Source organism: Panthera uncia, chromosome B4 (assembly GCF_023721935.1).
Source record: "Panthera uncia isolate 11264 chromosome B4, Puncia_PCG_1.0, whole genome shotgun sequence".
Lineage (NCBI taxonomy): Eukaryota > Metazoa > Chordata > Mammalia > Carnivora > Felidae > Panthera > Panthera uncia.
In genome coordinates this window covers 75,091,339-75,107,494 of record NC_064809.1, presented here as the reverse complement: position 1 = coordinate 75,107,494, position 16,156 = coordinate 75,091,339, and the positions used below count along the sequence as shown (strand labels likewise).

The 16,156-nt window shown below is 35.6% G+C and overlaps 1 protein-coding gene across 12 annotated transcripts in view; it reads right to left on the bottom strand.

Moving 5' to 3' along the window:
• Nucleotides 1-746: 746 nt before the first annotated feature.
• Nucleotides 747-16,156, bottom strand: part of LARP4 (La ribonucleoprotein 4) — a 66,126-nt gene continuing 50,716 nt past the window's right edge. For 8 of the 12 annotated variants that reach the window (XM_049627309.1, XM_049627313.1, XM_049627310.1 and 5 more), the window contains 6 exons: nt 13,527-13,739; nt 12,748-12,796; nt 9,719-9,880; nt 5,041-5,165; nt 4,758-4,926; nt 747-3,151 (listed from right to left, as the gene is read on the bottom strand). In XM_049627309.1, the coding sequence (XP_049483266.1) occupies nt 2,813-3,151; nt 4,758-4,926; nt 5,041-5,165; nt 9,719-9,880; nt 12,748-12,796; nt 13,527-13,739 (1,057 nt within the window). In that variant the 3' untranslated portion in view covers nt 747-2,812. Of the gene's footprint in view, nt 3,152-4,757; nt 4,927-5,040; nt 5,166-9,718; nt 9,881-12,747; nt 12,797-13,522; nt 13,740-16,156 lie in introns of those variants that run through there. The other 4 variants (XM_049627314.1, XM_049627316.1, XM_049627317.1 and 1 more) reach the window with 4 other exon arrangements.

Sequence of the window (16,156 nt, the reverse complement as noted above, 5' to 3'; positions counted from 1 at the left end):
ATATCTCTGTATACCTTCTCTATGAAGTGCAAAGCGATGAACTTGTGTGACTCTTATTCTCTTCATGCAGTAAGAACTATGACAGAAAACCACTGTACTATGCACTCAATATCATCTGTATATACTTTTAGCCTTCAACAGCCCAAGGAAGTGTTAAGTCAGAAGGATGAAGAGAAAAAACTGACATTTAAATTCCTCCTTCTAAAGAACCAAATAAATAATTGAACTACAATAAATGCCCAACCCGCATCAGTTACAGAGAACTGCTGGAAAAAACCCCAAACAAGTTCACACAACTCATAGGCATCATTTAGATACAAACCTTAAATTTGCTGTAATAAAATAAATGCTAAATACTGTGAATATATATATATCATACACACACACACACACACACACTCACTCTCTCTCTCTCTCTCTCTCTTCCGTATACATCCCACCAAACTGGGAACTATTAGCTGTAATGAGGCAAATTAAATTAAAAACACTATTTTATAAGAAATTTAAAAACAATTATGTCTTTAAATTTCTACTTTCAATAGCATTTTGGGGGGAAAAAAGCAAGAACACAGTTGCTTTCTTCAAGAAGAAGACTCTTCCTTTGTTTCAGTTAGAACATTTAGTTTTGGGAAGCTGGGTGGACTAACAGTAAGTCACACAGCATACAAGCGTATTTCTGTGACACATTGTAAGAAAAGTAAAGTTTCATTTTAAGTGCAATAATTAAGTTTATAATCCTTACCAAGTGATTTTTATAAAATGTTTATTCTCTTAAATCCAAGGCATTCACAGAGTGTTAACACTTTAAATGTTTATCATTTCCACCAACTGCAGCATTATCTAAGTAAACCAAAATAAGCACTTTTATCATAGATGTAGTCAATGATTATTAATACTTTTTTTTTTTTTTCAAGGACCTAAACTTCCCCCAAATTTCAGCACAGGTAGTTTTATTGTATGTTTCATTCTAGTATATGATTTTAAAAAATAGTGTGTAGAAATGAATAGTTTCAAACTGCTTAAATATATTATATACCATGTTATCAATTCACCAAATCAAAAGCAACTGCCAAGCTGAATAATAAGTTACAAAGAAATGATAATTCTGGCTTGTACAGAAATGTGCAGTGTTTAGTTACCTACTAATACAAATCTCCAAAGCTTAACTTAGAGTTGGAAGATGAGTTTCACAGTAATGTAATTTTAACCTCCATTTACATTCATTTTAATATATTACTAAGATGTTTATTCTATGTCACAATGGTGCTTTCCAGTGTTCACAATTTACAGTTTCAATTTGTACATATGTAATTCACTAACATAAGGGACAGTTATTACCATTACAAACTATCCCTAAAAAGAAAACAAAACCCCACCTTACATAGAACTCTAAAAATGGTCTGACTTAAAACAGATTAATGCACATGGTTTTAATATTTTAGCCATTTTCTAAACACCAGCATGTAAACTTGCCTACTTAATATGACAGCTACAACTTTATTCACTGAGAAAGTATGTATTAATTTTCTTCAACTATCTTTCTCACCTTAACTCAAAAATCTCATGACTTGCTGGTTCTGTTTCTGTGAATTTCAAACTGTATTTCTTTTTTTTTTGAGAAAGGGAAGGAAGAAGATGATAAAATATACTGTAAACAGAAAAAAGTTGCCCCCAAATTAAGTTTAAAAAAAAATTTTTTTTACTTCTACACTATTTAATACTTTAAGGATCAGTTACAATGTTTCATCTTTAACACACGAATAAATTACTGCAGGGTCAGTCTGACCTACCATTCTGGGATCTAAAATTCTAAACACGTGAACAGAAGAATAAACTACTTCAATGTTCAATTCGGAAATTTAAAACAGTTATATGATTTGACTAGACTGGTCAAGGCAGTTAGAAACATACAATTCTGTAGAATGGTGGTTATTTTGCTTTTGGGGGTGGGTAGTCAAAGAACAGAGAATAACAAATGAAGTAACAAAAAAACCTGTTTCCTATGGGGGGGGGGCAGGAAATCACAAAGCAGTTTAAACCTCTGAAGTCCATTTGACCTATCCACTCAGATCTAAAACATATTTTTGATTTTCTGAATAACCCCCATTCTTTCCTTGAGTATCAAGCTGACTGATAGTCACATCTCTAAGTATAATCAGAGTTTAACAGCTTGTTCAGACTGAATTTCAAAATGGAAAAAAAAATCTACTCCAGTATTACATTCAGTTTGCAAATCATTTACTAACATGACAACAGATTTGGCTTCAATCACTCTTGCACACTCACACCACAACAGGCACTCCAGCCACTGATCTGCTTTGCAACACAAGGCCATATAGGCAGAGATGGCATTCTCCAAGCCAAACTTTAAATAGATTAAAAAAAGTAATTTCTAATTTTACAGAAATGCTTCTTCAAAAAATATTTTCTCTCACTCCCTCATCTCCTATACTGAAGGATGTATAATATGTTTTTCTCCCCAAGCTAAATCTGAACCCTCAAAATTGATTCTAGGCAGAAGATCTCTGCAAATTAAAATCAAAAACAAAAATAGAAAAATTATATTTTTATATATGTATACATATATATATATATATTTATACTGATTGGAATCCTCCAGCATTTTAAAATCACTTTAGAGATGAATTTTGGGATTCTACTGCTCACAACTCCAAAATCCACAATGATTTAAGGACATAGACTTTTCTCCTGCTTCCTTCCTGGCTACCCCTTCCCCTCCAGAACAGTTCAATACAGCCACGGCTCAAGTTTTAATGGGAAGAGAGAGAAGTTTCTGAATAGTTTGTTTGTTTTACTTTGGTGATCTGGGTGGCACATATTGCTCTTTGCCATTACGTCGAGTCACTCCCTGAGGTATAGCCCTATGGCCAAACTGGCGTCTCTGTTCCCTGATTTTTCCAGCTGCTCCCCTGGGAATGGTATTGCCTCGGAAACCAGAATATTCCTTACTAGCCCTTGCTTCTGGCTTCTCATGTGATTTCTCAATGGACTTCTCAGGAGCTCCATTCTCTTCATTTTTGGTGGGAGACACTACATTGGAGCGAAGTTCTCGTAGTGGCTGCACAAGAACTGGAGATGGTTCTTTAGGGGGCTTCTGGCACACTTCAGCATAACTTAGCTTTCGGGGTTCCTTTGAAGTGAAGATAAGAAACAAACTTATGGTACACATTCTCTAAATAATAAGCTACAAAAAGGACAGTGTGAGGGGCACCTGGGTGGTTCAGTCAGTTGAGCGTCCAACTTCAGCTCAGGTCATGATCTCACGGTTTGGGAGTTCGAGCCCTGCATCAGGCTGTTATGACAGCTTGGAGCCTGGAGTCTTGTTTCGGATTCTGTGTTTCCCTCTCTCTCTGCCCTTCCCCTGCTCACGTTCTGTCTCTCTCTCAAAAGTAAACATTTAAAAAAAAAAAAAAAAAAAAAGGATGTGACCCATAAGAAAATCAGTAAGTTATTTATTTATTTATTTATTTATTTATTTATTTATTTATTGGTAATGTTTATTTATTTATGAGAGGGTGCGTCAGGGGAGGGGCAGAGAGAGATGGAGACAGAGAATCCCAAGCAGGCTCCACACTGTCAGCACACAGCCCAATGCAGGGCTCAAACTCACAAACTGTGAGATCATGACCTGAGCTGGATGCTTAACCCACTGAACCACCCAGGCACCCCAGTAAGTCATCTTCTAAGGAAGGGCAATAGGCAGTCTCATACACATTGCTATTAAAGTGTATTGGAACAATCTTAAAACAAAAACACAGTAACTTCGCTGAAAATAATAAAATGCCTTGGCAATTTATGTAACAATAACTTCACTTGAGGAATTTATCTGAAGGATGTTCATGTCAGCATTGTTTACGGTGATGAAAAAAACTGGAAACAACCCTAAATGTCTAATAAGGAAGGACAGATTAAGTTAATAATGTACATTCATGTGATGAAATGAAATGATTCTATTCTGTCCTCCCTGGCTACAAAGAACCCGAAGATGGATTCCACGAGAATCTTAACAGCATCTGGGAACCAATAATGTATTAATAGAGGACTGATTAAGTCTTAATTACTTCATCGGAAAAAAATGGACAATAGGGGTGTTATGAGAATGGGATAAAGCATGTAAAAAGTCTTTAGCACTGGTCTTGGCATAGAGCAGGCTCTTCAGTAATTGGTAGCTGTCATTCTATTATTAAATAACAAAATAAACTCTTCTTAGCCTAGAAAAAAGGAACTATAACCAAACTGCAATTAGTTGTATCAATGAATGAAAAGATTATACATAAATTTTGTGTTTTTCTCCTTGCTTTTCTGTATTTCCCTAATTATAAAAACAATTTCTGGAAACTGAATAAAAATAGGAGTGGCCCTCATAAGACTTGTTAATAAGCATTATAAAAAAAGAATTTCAAGGGGCTCAAAGCCTCTTTACACTAGCCCAAAAACAATACACTCATCATAATCTGAGTAAGAAAGAAGCTTCACTTAACTATAGGATGATCAGAAAAAAGCCATTAAAAAAACCCAGAATGAATAGTGACTTCCTCACTATCTCCCAAAGGCTAAAATTTCCTGTTTCTTCACAGTGATTTTAAATTCCTTTAGCTTCATTTGAGGCAGGCAGCCTCAATTTGGGCTATTTCCAATGACCCTACTCTAGCAAAGACTTATGCAGGAAACAAAAAAAAAAAATCTCATTATTTAACCTATTATTTTTTTCTCACATACCAAACTCATCAAGTTACCTGTAGGGCCATAGCTACAGCTGCATTTATGTTACTATTACATGGTGAAGCACTATTTGTCCTTGATGGCTTTGTAGTACTTGGGGAAGAAACTGGTACAGTTGTCTGGTTGAGAACATCCTTCTGAACAGTGGAATCCTCTATAGGATCCTTTACTTGCTGAGTTGTGCTAAGGAAAAGAGAGCTTGATATTAGACTTAATACAGCACACAAAAACACCTAAGCAAATGATCAGAAGAAAAAGTAATCTCAATGTGGAAGATCTTCTATACTGAAACTGTACCTTAGTGCAGGAAGCTCAGCAGTACATGGAGGACTGGTACTCATACTGAGTTGCTGGGCAGAGGTGCAGTCTGTCTGTTCATCCTCTGCAGGCACTGGGCAACTAACTCTCAACTCTTCGTTATCCTTAAAGTAAAATCATATTTCAAAATTGATTTATATCGACACTTCTTCAAAGAAGATATACAAGTGGCCAATAAGCACATGAAAAGATGCTCAACTACCATCAGTTATTAGGCAAATGCAAATCAAAACCACAATGAGAAACCAACCATTTCACACTCACTAGGATGGCTATAATCAGTAAGACACACAATAACAAATGTTAGTGACGATATGGAGATAACTGGAACTCTCGTACACTGAGGGTGACAATGTACAATGGTGCGGTCATTTTGGAAAACAGTCTCACAGTTCCTCAAAAAGCTAAACATAGAGTTACCATGTGACCCAGCAGAATATATGTAAGAGAAAATACATGTCTACACAAAAACTTAATACACAAATGTTCATAGTAGCATTATTAGGTTTGGGTACAAACCTGAAAGCTCATCAACTGGTGAATGGATAAACAAATTGAGGTCTATCCCTATAATGGAACATTACAGTGCAATGAAAGGAAGTACGTACTGGTACACACTACCACAATGGATGAACCTTGAGGACATTATGCTATGTGAAATAAGCCAGTCACAAAAAGACAAATATTATATGATTCCACTTATATGAGATACCTCAAGTAGTCACATTCATACTAAGTAGAATGGTGGTTGACAGGGGCTGAGCAAAGGGGACAGAAGCAGGTAATGGGAACTGCTGTGTAAGGGTATAGTATTTTATTTATTATCTACTTCATTCAAATGTTTTTATTTTTAAGTAATCTCTACACCCAACATAGGGCTTGATCTCACAATCCAGAGGCCAAGAGTAGTACACTCTACCAACTGTCCCGGCCAGACACCCCCTACAGCATTTTATATTTACAAGATGAAGAGTCCTGGGGGTACGTGGGTGGCTCAGTTGGTTAAGCCTCTGACTTTGGCTCAGGTTATGATCTCACAGCTCGAGAGTTCGAGCCCCATTCGGGCTCTGTGCTGATAGCTCAGAGCCTGAAGCCTGCTTCTGATTCTGTGTCTTCCTCTACCCCTGCCCCTCCCCGGCTCATGCTCTGTCTCTCTCTCAAAAATAAATAAACATTAAAAAAAAAAAAAACAAAAAAAAAACAAGATGAAGAGTCCTAGAGATTAGAAGCACAACAATGCAAATGTACTTAACACAACTGAACAGTACACACTAAACAATGCTGAAGATGGTAAATTTTATATTTTATGTATTTTACTACAATTAAAAAAGAAAAACAGTAAGCCCTAGAAATTAAAATCGATTGATGCAATACAAATTTCAGCAGGTTTAAAGGTAACATTCAGAAAAACTTTGTAGAAAATATAGACAAATACAAAAATAAATATTAGGAAAGCCAAACAACAAAAATTAGAGATTCAACCTACAAGGTGCAATATCAAATTAAAAGTTCAAGAAAGAGAAAAAAAGGTGAAGAATTTATTAAAGACACAACACAGGGTGCCTGGGTGGCTCAGTCAGTTGAGTGTTCAACTTTGGCTCAGGGCATGATCTTGTGGTTTGTGGGTTTGAGACCCTCATCGGGCTTGCTACTGTCAGCACACAGCCTGCTTCGGATCCTCCGTATCCCTCCCTTCTCTCTCTACTCCTCCCCTGTTCATACTCTCTCTCAAAAATAAACAAACATGAAAAAAATACATAATACAAGAAAATTTTCTAGAAGGTAAGGACAAGTTTCCAAATTGAAAGGGTTTCCCAAGTATCCAGAGCAATGAATTAAAAAAAAAAAAAAAAAAAAAGAGCCACAACAGGGTGCCTGGGTGGCTCAGTCAGTTGAGCATTTTGACTTTTATTTTGGCTCAGGTCAACTTCTCGTAGTTCATGAAATTGAGCCCCGTGATGGGCTTTGCACTGACAGAGTGGAACCTGGCTGGGATTCTCTATCCCTCTCTCTGCCCCTCCCCTGCTCACGCATACGGGTGCATGCTCTCTCCCTCAAAAAGAGAAAAAAAAGGAGCCATAGCAAGATACACCTTCATAAAATTTCATAGAATAGAAGGGTTAAATAAAAGATCCTAAAACCTCTAGAGAGGGAAAAAAGAGGTTACAGAACTATCAGGAATCAGAATGATAGATTTCTAAAAAGAATCTCTGGAAGACAGATCATTTCCTAAGCAAGATATAAAAAGAACAAACCATAAAATAAGATTAAGAACTTGTTTTCACTTACAAATACTAAAGACTGAAAACCATAGGTAGAAAACACACATAACTGACAAAGGATTAGTATACAAAATAAATTTTTTAAATTCCATGAATCTGCAAGATAAGAGATAACCCAACAAAGTACCAAATACTTGACTCTGCAAAAGAAGAAACTCAAACGGCCAAAATATGAAAAATTAAATTTTAAAAGATGCCCTACCACTCAGCAATTCCACTATGTAATACCCTTAAAATAGGGTCATGTATGGTTTGAACATTCATAGCATAATTGCTTATAATGTCAGACAGAAAGACAGCTCAAGTGTCCAATAGCAGAATAATGACATTCTTACAACAGAATATAACAATGCAAAATGAACTAGTCATCTGTATCAGCAGTGATGAATTTCACACAACAGAAGAATACATACAATTCCATTTATATTGTGTTCAAAACAGGCACAACGAACAGTATACTGTATATTAGGGGTTGACAAACCAAGGCTCACTGGCCAAATCTAGTTTATGACTTTTGTTGGTACGGCCTATGAACTAAGAGTGGTTTTTAAGTTTTTAGCATGCGGCCCACAAAGCCTAAAATATTTACTGTCTGGCCCAGCTCTACAGAAAAAATTTCCCAACCTGGAATGGTAAAACTATAAAGAAAAGCAAGAAAATTATTATTGCAAACTCAGGATGTTTATCTCTGATGGGGAGGAAGGGAAGGAATAGGAAGAATTATAAATAAAGGGGGAGACAGATGGCACTGCTAAGATGTTGGTGATGTTTAACGTCCACAATTGTGGGTTGGGATTACAAGGGGAGGCACACTTTATTATTATTCTTCTTTAAAAATGTGTGTGTGTGAATCACACCTCAACAAATCTGAGAAGCCATCAACTGTAAAATGCACTATTATTTTATGGATTACTAAGAAAAAAACAATGCCACTTAAACTACAATAACTTTTAATTATAGGGCAGCCTGATTTTCAAAGGTGGAAAACATGAAAAAAATGTCTATCTCAAGACTGATTAAATAACTACAATATTGCACATTATTTTTTAAAAGGGACGACAAAAAAATACCTTCAAAATTCCACAGGAAAATGATTTCTAATACAGAACTCTACACAAATAAGCTACTGATGAAATATGAGAACAGAAAAACATTTTCAGAACGCAAGATCTCAAGAAACATACTAAAACCCATTTATTCAGGAAGCTCAGGAAGATGTGACCCACCATAATACAGGAAAGTAAAACAAGATTAAGAAAAAGAGAGGATGCAACAAAAGAGACTAAGGAAAATTCCCAGGATGATGATGGCAAAAGAAAGCCCTAGCTACAGGATTGTGCATTGTGCAGCCAGCCACTGAGAGTACAAGAAGGAGAAATAATAGCAATTTTCTGAACTGAAGTTCAGTTATGAAAAAAATATGTAATATTGAGATGTGACTTACAAATGATGGCATATCCTAATATAAGTGGCAATGTTTTTACTTTCTTAGTGACACTAAAATAACGGGGCATCTTACAATGGATGGTATCCCAGATATGACGCAGTACAATATACAGGGAAGATGAGAAAAGTATGTTGGTTTAAGAGAACTAAATCCTCAGCTTCTAGAATGGGAAGTTAATAGACATTGAAAATTGGAATGTCAAGAAACAGCAGTATATTGGAATGTCTGGCTGGTTGTCAGGGGAGCATGTGATTCTTAATCTTGGGGTCATGAATTCTAGCCCCACACTGGGTGTAGAGATTACTTAAAAAGAAGAAGGAAAAAAGATATCAGTATATGTTATGTGGGGAAAACAATAGAAGAAAAAGCTAGAGTTGAAGTGGTTGCAGGGAACTACTATCTATTTTTCATTATAAGCCTAGATATACTATGTACGTGCACACTATGAGATAAAAATGAAAATTGAATTAAGAAGAAAAAGGGAAGAAAATGAGAAATCTGTGTGGTGTAAGGATTTTACCATAGGAAGAGGTCTATACTCAAAAATATTTTAGGATGGGGCAGCCCAATCTTTTGACATCAACTCTCCACTATTGGAAAGCCTGAGTTTAGCAAACTAACTTAGGATCCCTTTACATCATTGGCTAATTACAGGCACTTCAGCACAAACACCACTTTCCATCAGCTTGCATCAATTAGTTCTACCAAGCTGAACTGATATAAAGGCATGCAAAAATGAAGCAACATTTTATTGGCCTGTGCAGCTTTATCATAAATCTTTTAATAATACTCAACGTGTGCTGAAAATCCCATGAATAAAAACTGCCAGAAATACATATTAGGTGCAAATAAAATTTTAAATAATAACTCTGGAAACAAAGGCTGACTATGGTCCCATAAGGTAAAAGACTGATGCTTCAGTGTTTACCTTTTCTTTGTAGACACCTTTAACAACATCAGACATCCTACTCTCCAAAACAAGTTCACCTGGAGTTCTTGATGAACTTCCAGGTAAAGGAGGAAAATTTGAGGCTAATAAATCAAACTTTGGCGTTGGAGCCTTTGCTTCAGCTGATGAAGACTGGGGTCTCTAAAAGACACAAATCATAAAACAGGTCACATGCCAATCTCATTCTCTAATCCTGTACCACAGAAGCTAAAAGCTGCAAGGAAACAAAATTCTAAAGCACAGAACTGTTCGTTCTCCTATAAATTCTTGGCTTCTCATTTCAGTTGAGCTCTCGTTTTTCTTTATCAATCCTACTTACCTTTAGTCAACTCCCTCTCTTGTTTCTCTTGCAAACTCTGCTACACTCCATAAGCCTTTTTTTTTAAATTATTAAAGTTTATGTATTTTGAGAGAGTGTGTGTGCATGTGTGGGGGAAGGGCAGAGAGAGAGAATCCCAAGCAGGCTCCACACTATCAGCACAGAACCCAACGTGGGGCTAGATCTCACAACCGGGCTAGATCTCACAACCGTGAGATCATGACCTGAACCAAAACCGAGTAGGATGCTTAACCAACTTAGCTACCCAGGCGCCCCACACTCCATAAGCCTTTTAACCAATCTCTGCTATTTGCTTTCTAAATTTGCAGTAACTTCCTTAAAAACAAAAACCTATTTACCTATAGTCTCAAGAGAGAACAATATCTTTTCTTGAAAATCTGATCTGCCCTTCCACCCACCACCCTATATACCCTCTGGCAAGACTCTCACTTGTACTTCCTCTACTTTCTATTTCCTCACCTTTGTACTCATCACCACTAAGATTGCTTTGACAAATCATCAAAGTCTTCCACAATGCAAAAGCTGACAGATCCTCCCCCCCCCCCCCCACGTAGCACCTGGTATGGTAAATATTCTTTCCTTTGGGAGCTCCTTCATTCCTCCCTTAGTTTCTGTGATACCTCTTCCTCCCAATTCTCAGATCTCACAATCATGTGTTTGTCTCTCTCTACCCACACCTTTTGACGCTCTTAGTTTCTATGTGGTTACTATTCTTTTCACTTCCATACTCTCCCTGTGGGATAGCAATTATACATGGCTTCAGCTACTACCTATATGCAAACAATCTTTCAAAAATTTTTTTCTCAAATTTTTTTTGACTTTAGTTAACATAACCTATTGGTTTAAGGAGTAGAATTCAGTGAGCCTTACAACAATCTTTTTCACTTTGGGGGACTTTCTGGCTACACACCACTGAAAACTCACCAAAACTCATTGAATTGTACATACACTTTCAATATGTTCAACCTAGACCTTTACCTGAAACCTAAACATCCATTTGTCTACCAGCCATTTCTACTCAGATTTTGGATACTTCAAAGAGCAAAATAAATAATCTCATTCTTTAGCACAAAGCTACTATGTTCTCAAAGTTCCATTCTTGACCATTCCTCTATTTAAATCACTCTCTCTGCAGAGTCCTTTGAATGATATCATCTACCCTTATGATCTCAATTACTTTGAGCTTACAAATCCTAAGCTTGTCTCCTTTTTCTTCACCCCAAACTTCAGTCCTCAATGTGGGTATTTTCAACATATTAAATGGACTTTGAAACTAATCTCCCTCTCCTCCATTGTTTAGGGTCATCTGAGGATTCATGTGGACTGCTGCAAGTTGTTGCCATTCACGGCTGTTCATGGTATACAGAAAGCTATAACAAAAAACAGTACTGTTTTAAAAGGTGTACAGTTTTCCCTAAGGACTATTCTGTGTTACAATGCAATACATTTTCTTCTTTGAAAATACTTATCTTTTCACTACTTATATATACGTAATATGCTTGTACATATATTACATGTACCCTATAAACTATATATATAAAATTCACTACTTACACATTTAAAATAAGCATCATACCACAAATTTATGATTTATCTGTAAACTCTAGGCAGGGTTTTCTTGAAACCTCTGTGTGTTCCTGTATCATTCCGATTCCTCAACTCCTTTTGCTCCCAGTTAAGAAATGGCAAACATTTCCCATGAACAAATCATAAAAAAATTAAAACATGATTAATTTAAAGCTAGGTAAGTCAAAATTCAAATAAAAACATGTCTAGGGGTGCCTGGTGGCTCTGGTGGTTAAGTGTCTGACTCTTGGTTTTGACTCAGGTCATGATCTCACGGTTGTGGGATCGAGCCCTGTGTCAGGCTCCGTACTAGGCCTGGAGTCTGCTCTCTCTCCCACTCCCTCTGCTCCTCCATTGCTCAGGCTCTCTCTCAAAAAATAACAAAAAAAAACATGTCTACAACTATAAAAACTTTTCAGATCTGTAAGTAGTTTAGAAGATTAGTGGATAGAAGAATAAGCAGAAGGTAGAAAATTGTCCCCAAGTGACAATAAAACAGTTTAAGTTTCCAACACCATCCAGAGACCTTTAAAGGTGAAGGATGTACTTTATCAAAAAAAAAAGTTGGCAAAAAATCATATATTTGTAGGGCTATTGATAAATAAAACTTTTTTTTCAGTTTCTGTCTGAGTGAAAATTGGCACAACCCCTAAAGAAAGCTGTAAGTTGGCAGCAACTAACTGAATTGTGACCCAGAAATCTCTAGAAAGGGATTCTCCTTCATATGTTATTGAACACACAGGAAATGATGGCTGTAAACTACTTAAATGTCCATTAATAAACTAATAAAGTTTCCATTGATTATTTTCATTTTTTGATTTTTAAACCATGTGAATATATTAGGGATTCAAGTAGTTTTTAAAACACATGAGCAACATAGACCAAATCCCTAGCTATACATGTGCTTTAAGGTCAGGGAGTGGCAGTCATAGTAGGTATTTTAGGGTCAAAGCACAGGTTCTATTTACCTTTGCCTAATAAATACTATATTCAAAAAAACAAAAACCTGGAAAGGAAAGACCACAAACCAATGCCATACTAAATCAGAAAAGAAAAAATAAATGAACAAATGTATAAAGGTAAAAAAGAAAAAAATACTTACTGGGACTCTTTCATCTTCTCGTCGTCTTCGACCTCTGAAAAGAGTTCTCCTTTTAGCAACGACAAAAAAAGGTGGGGATGATGGGAGGGGCAACTCATACGTTTTGTCAAATACATACGTACATATATATATATATATATATATATATATATATATATAAATATATATACATACACACACACACACACACACACACTACTGAAGATGGGTTAACTTTTAGTTTAAGTAATTCTACTTTCTGTATCTCCACTATTATGAAGAGATGAATATATATTCTTCTGAATGGATCCTAAACTAATCTACCAAAAACTTCATCTACTACCACCAACACGACTAAATAAGATGGGCCCATTTTTATTAGGTAGTGCTCCTTCCATACCAGAAGCATATCATTATTCAGTTTTTTTGGTTTCATTCAGGCAGACTGGGCAATAATGTATAACCCCATTCCCACAGTTTAGAATTTGTAAGAGATTAAAACTAGAATGCAGATAGGATCTTATCTTTCTAAGCTATTCTTTCTTCAGTGAACCATACAGAACTTCAGAGTAACTTTATAAAACCTCTGACTCAGAGCTATATTCTATATGGGCACTATAAATTTCGTAATATTTATGAAAAACCATTAACCGGTATTATGTGAACACTGTATTCATTTAACATAAACATACACCAATAGTTAAAACAAAAAAAATCACTAGATCATGTTCTTCAAATACTCATATTATGAGCAAAGAATTTTCATATACCATATCCGTATTTATTCTGTATTTCCTTACCTGCCCCTACCATAGTCCCCATTCTGTTCCATCTGTAAAGGGGGAGTTTCTTTTGGAAGATAGCTTTGCTCCTGATGCCCTGTTACTGTAGGGTTATGCCGTTCAGTTGGAAAGTTCCTTGAACCAGATCTGTTTAATTGTCCATCCCCCAATGATACAGAGCCCTCTGTTGAGTGCTCTGAACCACTCGATGACCTAAAATGAGGCTTCACACTATAAGAAACATAAGATCACATACATGAGAGGATAAATCAAAACAGAAAATCTTTCCTCTTAATGGCAAAAACTCTTATTTGATAGGCTAAGTTAAAAACTGCCTTCTACTGTATTCTGATTTTCTATAAATTAAACATAAAAGTGTCACATTATAAAAATGTAAACTTATGTCCCAGATGTATTATTTTTAAAAGGCAAAGAATTTTTACATTTAAAAAAAGTTGTTTGGAGAGATTTGGGTTAAGATCCAAAGTTCTTCAAAATATAGGTACTTCCACCTCAATACTCAAAATACAAGTAGGATTTTACCTAATTTAACACCAGCTGCAGTCGTGACACATATAAATCAGTCAGGCTTTAAGCTCATTGGTAAGTCTATGCCATACATTCTCAATGGGGCAACATCACCCCAAGTGGGAGTAAAAAAGGTTCTGGGATGGGGAGATGGACAAAAAGAAAAAACAAAAAACCTCATCTTACTCTTTTTATGCATAAAGTATAGATATTCATACATTACATAAATACATATACAATAATCTCCAGCACTAAATTTTCATAGGGAAAAATTAGGGGGTGAAAAAAATCTAAAAAGGCTCTTTAGGGGAGTGCCAATGAAAACAAGAGAAAAAGTGCAATGTATTAAAACTCTAGCTTCTTAATAAGTTCATTGCTCAAAGATCCTTATGGGCGGGGGGGGGGGGGGGGGGGGGGACGGGACAACAGCTAGGAAATATAATGCAAGTAATAGCCTAGCGTGATTTCATGAATTAGGTACGGAATTTGGTAAAAACAAACAAAAACCTAAATAACTGTGAACAAAAGTAGCTTTTATCTTGGATGATGGGTGTAAGCACCCAAATCTCCTAATAATTTGTAAGAGGATAAAGCTAGGGGTCAGGTAAAGGAGAGGCTACAGTTTAATCAAGAGCGAAAACACCTAAAGTAAGCCCAGGCAACTGAGGATCTTGGCTCAATAGATTTTACAAGGAAGTATGAGATTTATATTCGGCCCCTTACTCGTAGTTTATATATTCAATTTTTACAGTCTATTTTCACAGTTATAAATTTATATTAATAATACACTGTCGATTCCTGGTTCTCTGAATAGAGATTTAAAATCTCAAAATAATTATAAACCCAGCAATTAAGCATTAATTCCAACAACATCTCTAGTTATCCTACTTTACTCTTTACAGAAAATAAAAAATTAGATTACTATTAAACTTAAATGTAAAAATCAGGCTACAAAGTTGGGCTGTTTCATGTAAGATGTTACTTTTCAAAATAATTACTTTATGTCAAAATAGATTTTTAAAAAATTTTATTTATTTTTTTAAAGTAATCTCTACACCCAACATGGGGCTCAAACAATCAACCCTGAGATCCAGAGTCACATGCTCTACCGAGTCAGCCAGGCAATCCTCAAAATAGATTTTTAACAGCAATGAAAATGATAGTATGTCAAGAAACACAAAGTAATTTTCAAAATATTTATATTATCCATTGTATCTAAAAATGACCTCATGAGGTAGATATGCCGTTTATGTAGCTGTTCAGAAACTATTATTCACTTAAATTTGCTCACTGTATTTCAGTATAACTAACAGATTAGTTATTAGGTTTACACAGCCCTCAGATCTCATAATCTTACCCTTCACTGAGAGGGACTTACAATCTCAGTCTAGGCAAAAGATAAAAAGAAAGATAAAAGAAGTAAGTGATAAAAGATGGAAAGGAAGAAGTGATGTGATAGAAAGACAAAGAATGAAAGGTAGAAAAATGCCCAGACTTCTGAAAGTTAGTCCTAGTCTCTCCAAGTAGGTCTAGTGATCATCACTGGGCTGTTACAAGGGTCATATAATAAACTGCAAAGGGGCTTTCTAAAAGTTACTTTCTCTTTGACTGATAACTTTAAACAAACAAACACAGTGGTCTTGTGTTGGTCAAAAAGTTCTTTTAGTTTCATCTGTAATATCTGCATTTTATAAGAAGAAAGTATTTGTGTATAATTTTTGTAACTAAAAATTAACAACCTGTACTGGTCACAGGTATGAAAAGGAATTGTGCGTGAATGGTTTTGAAAAACAAGCAAAACCTGTCCTGTACCTTTAAAAGCACATATCCTTACAAGCAAGGATAACTAGACTGTCATTCTTGGCTTTCTTATCGTAATTTCACCCTTTTTATCAAGAAAGCACAGCAAATAAAAACAAGTGACGGTAAAGGAACACCATGAACCTATTTAATACATTTTTTAGTTAAAAATATGCAAACCACCAGTACTTTTAGCTAATACTGAAATACTGCTTTTAGTCTACAAGAAAGATGTCTATTCTACTTCACTGTCTATAGCAAAATTCACTCCTTAAAAAAAAAAGTGAAATCAATAGATAACCTATTTCTACAAAGCTACC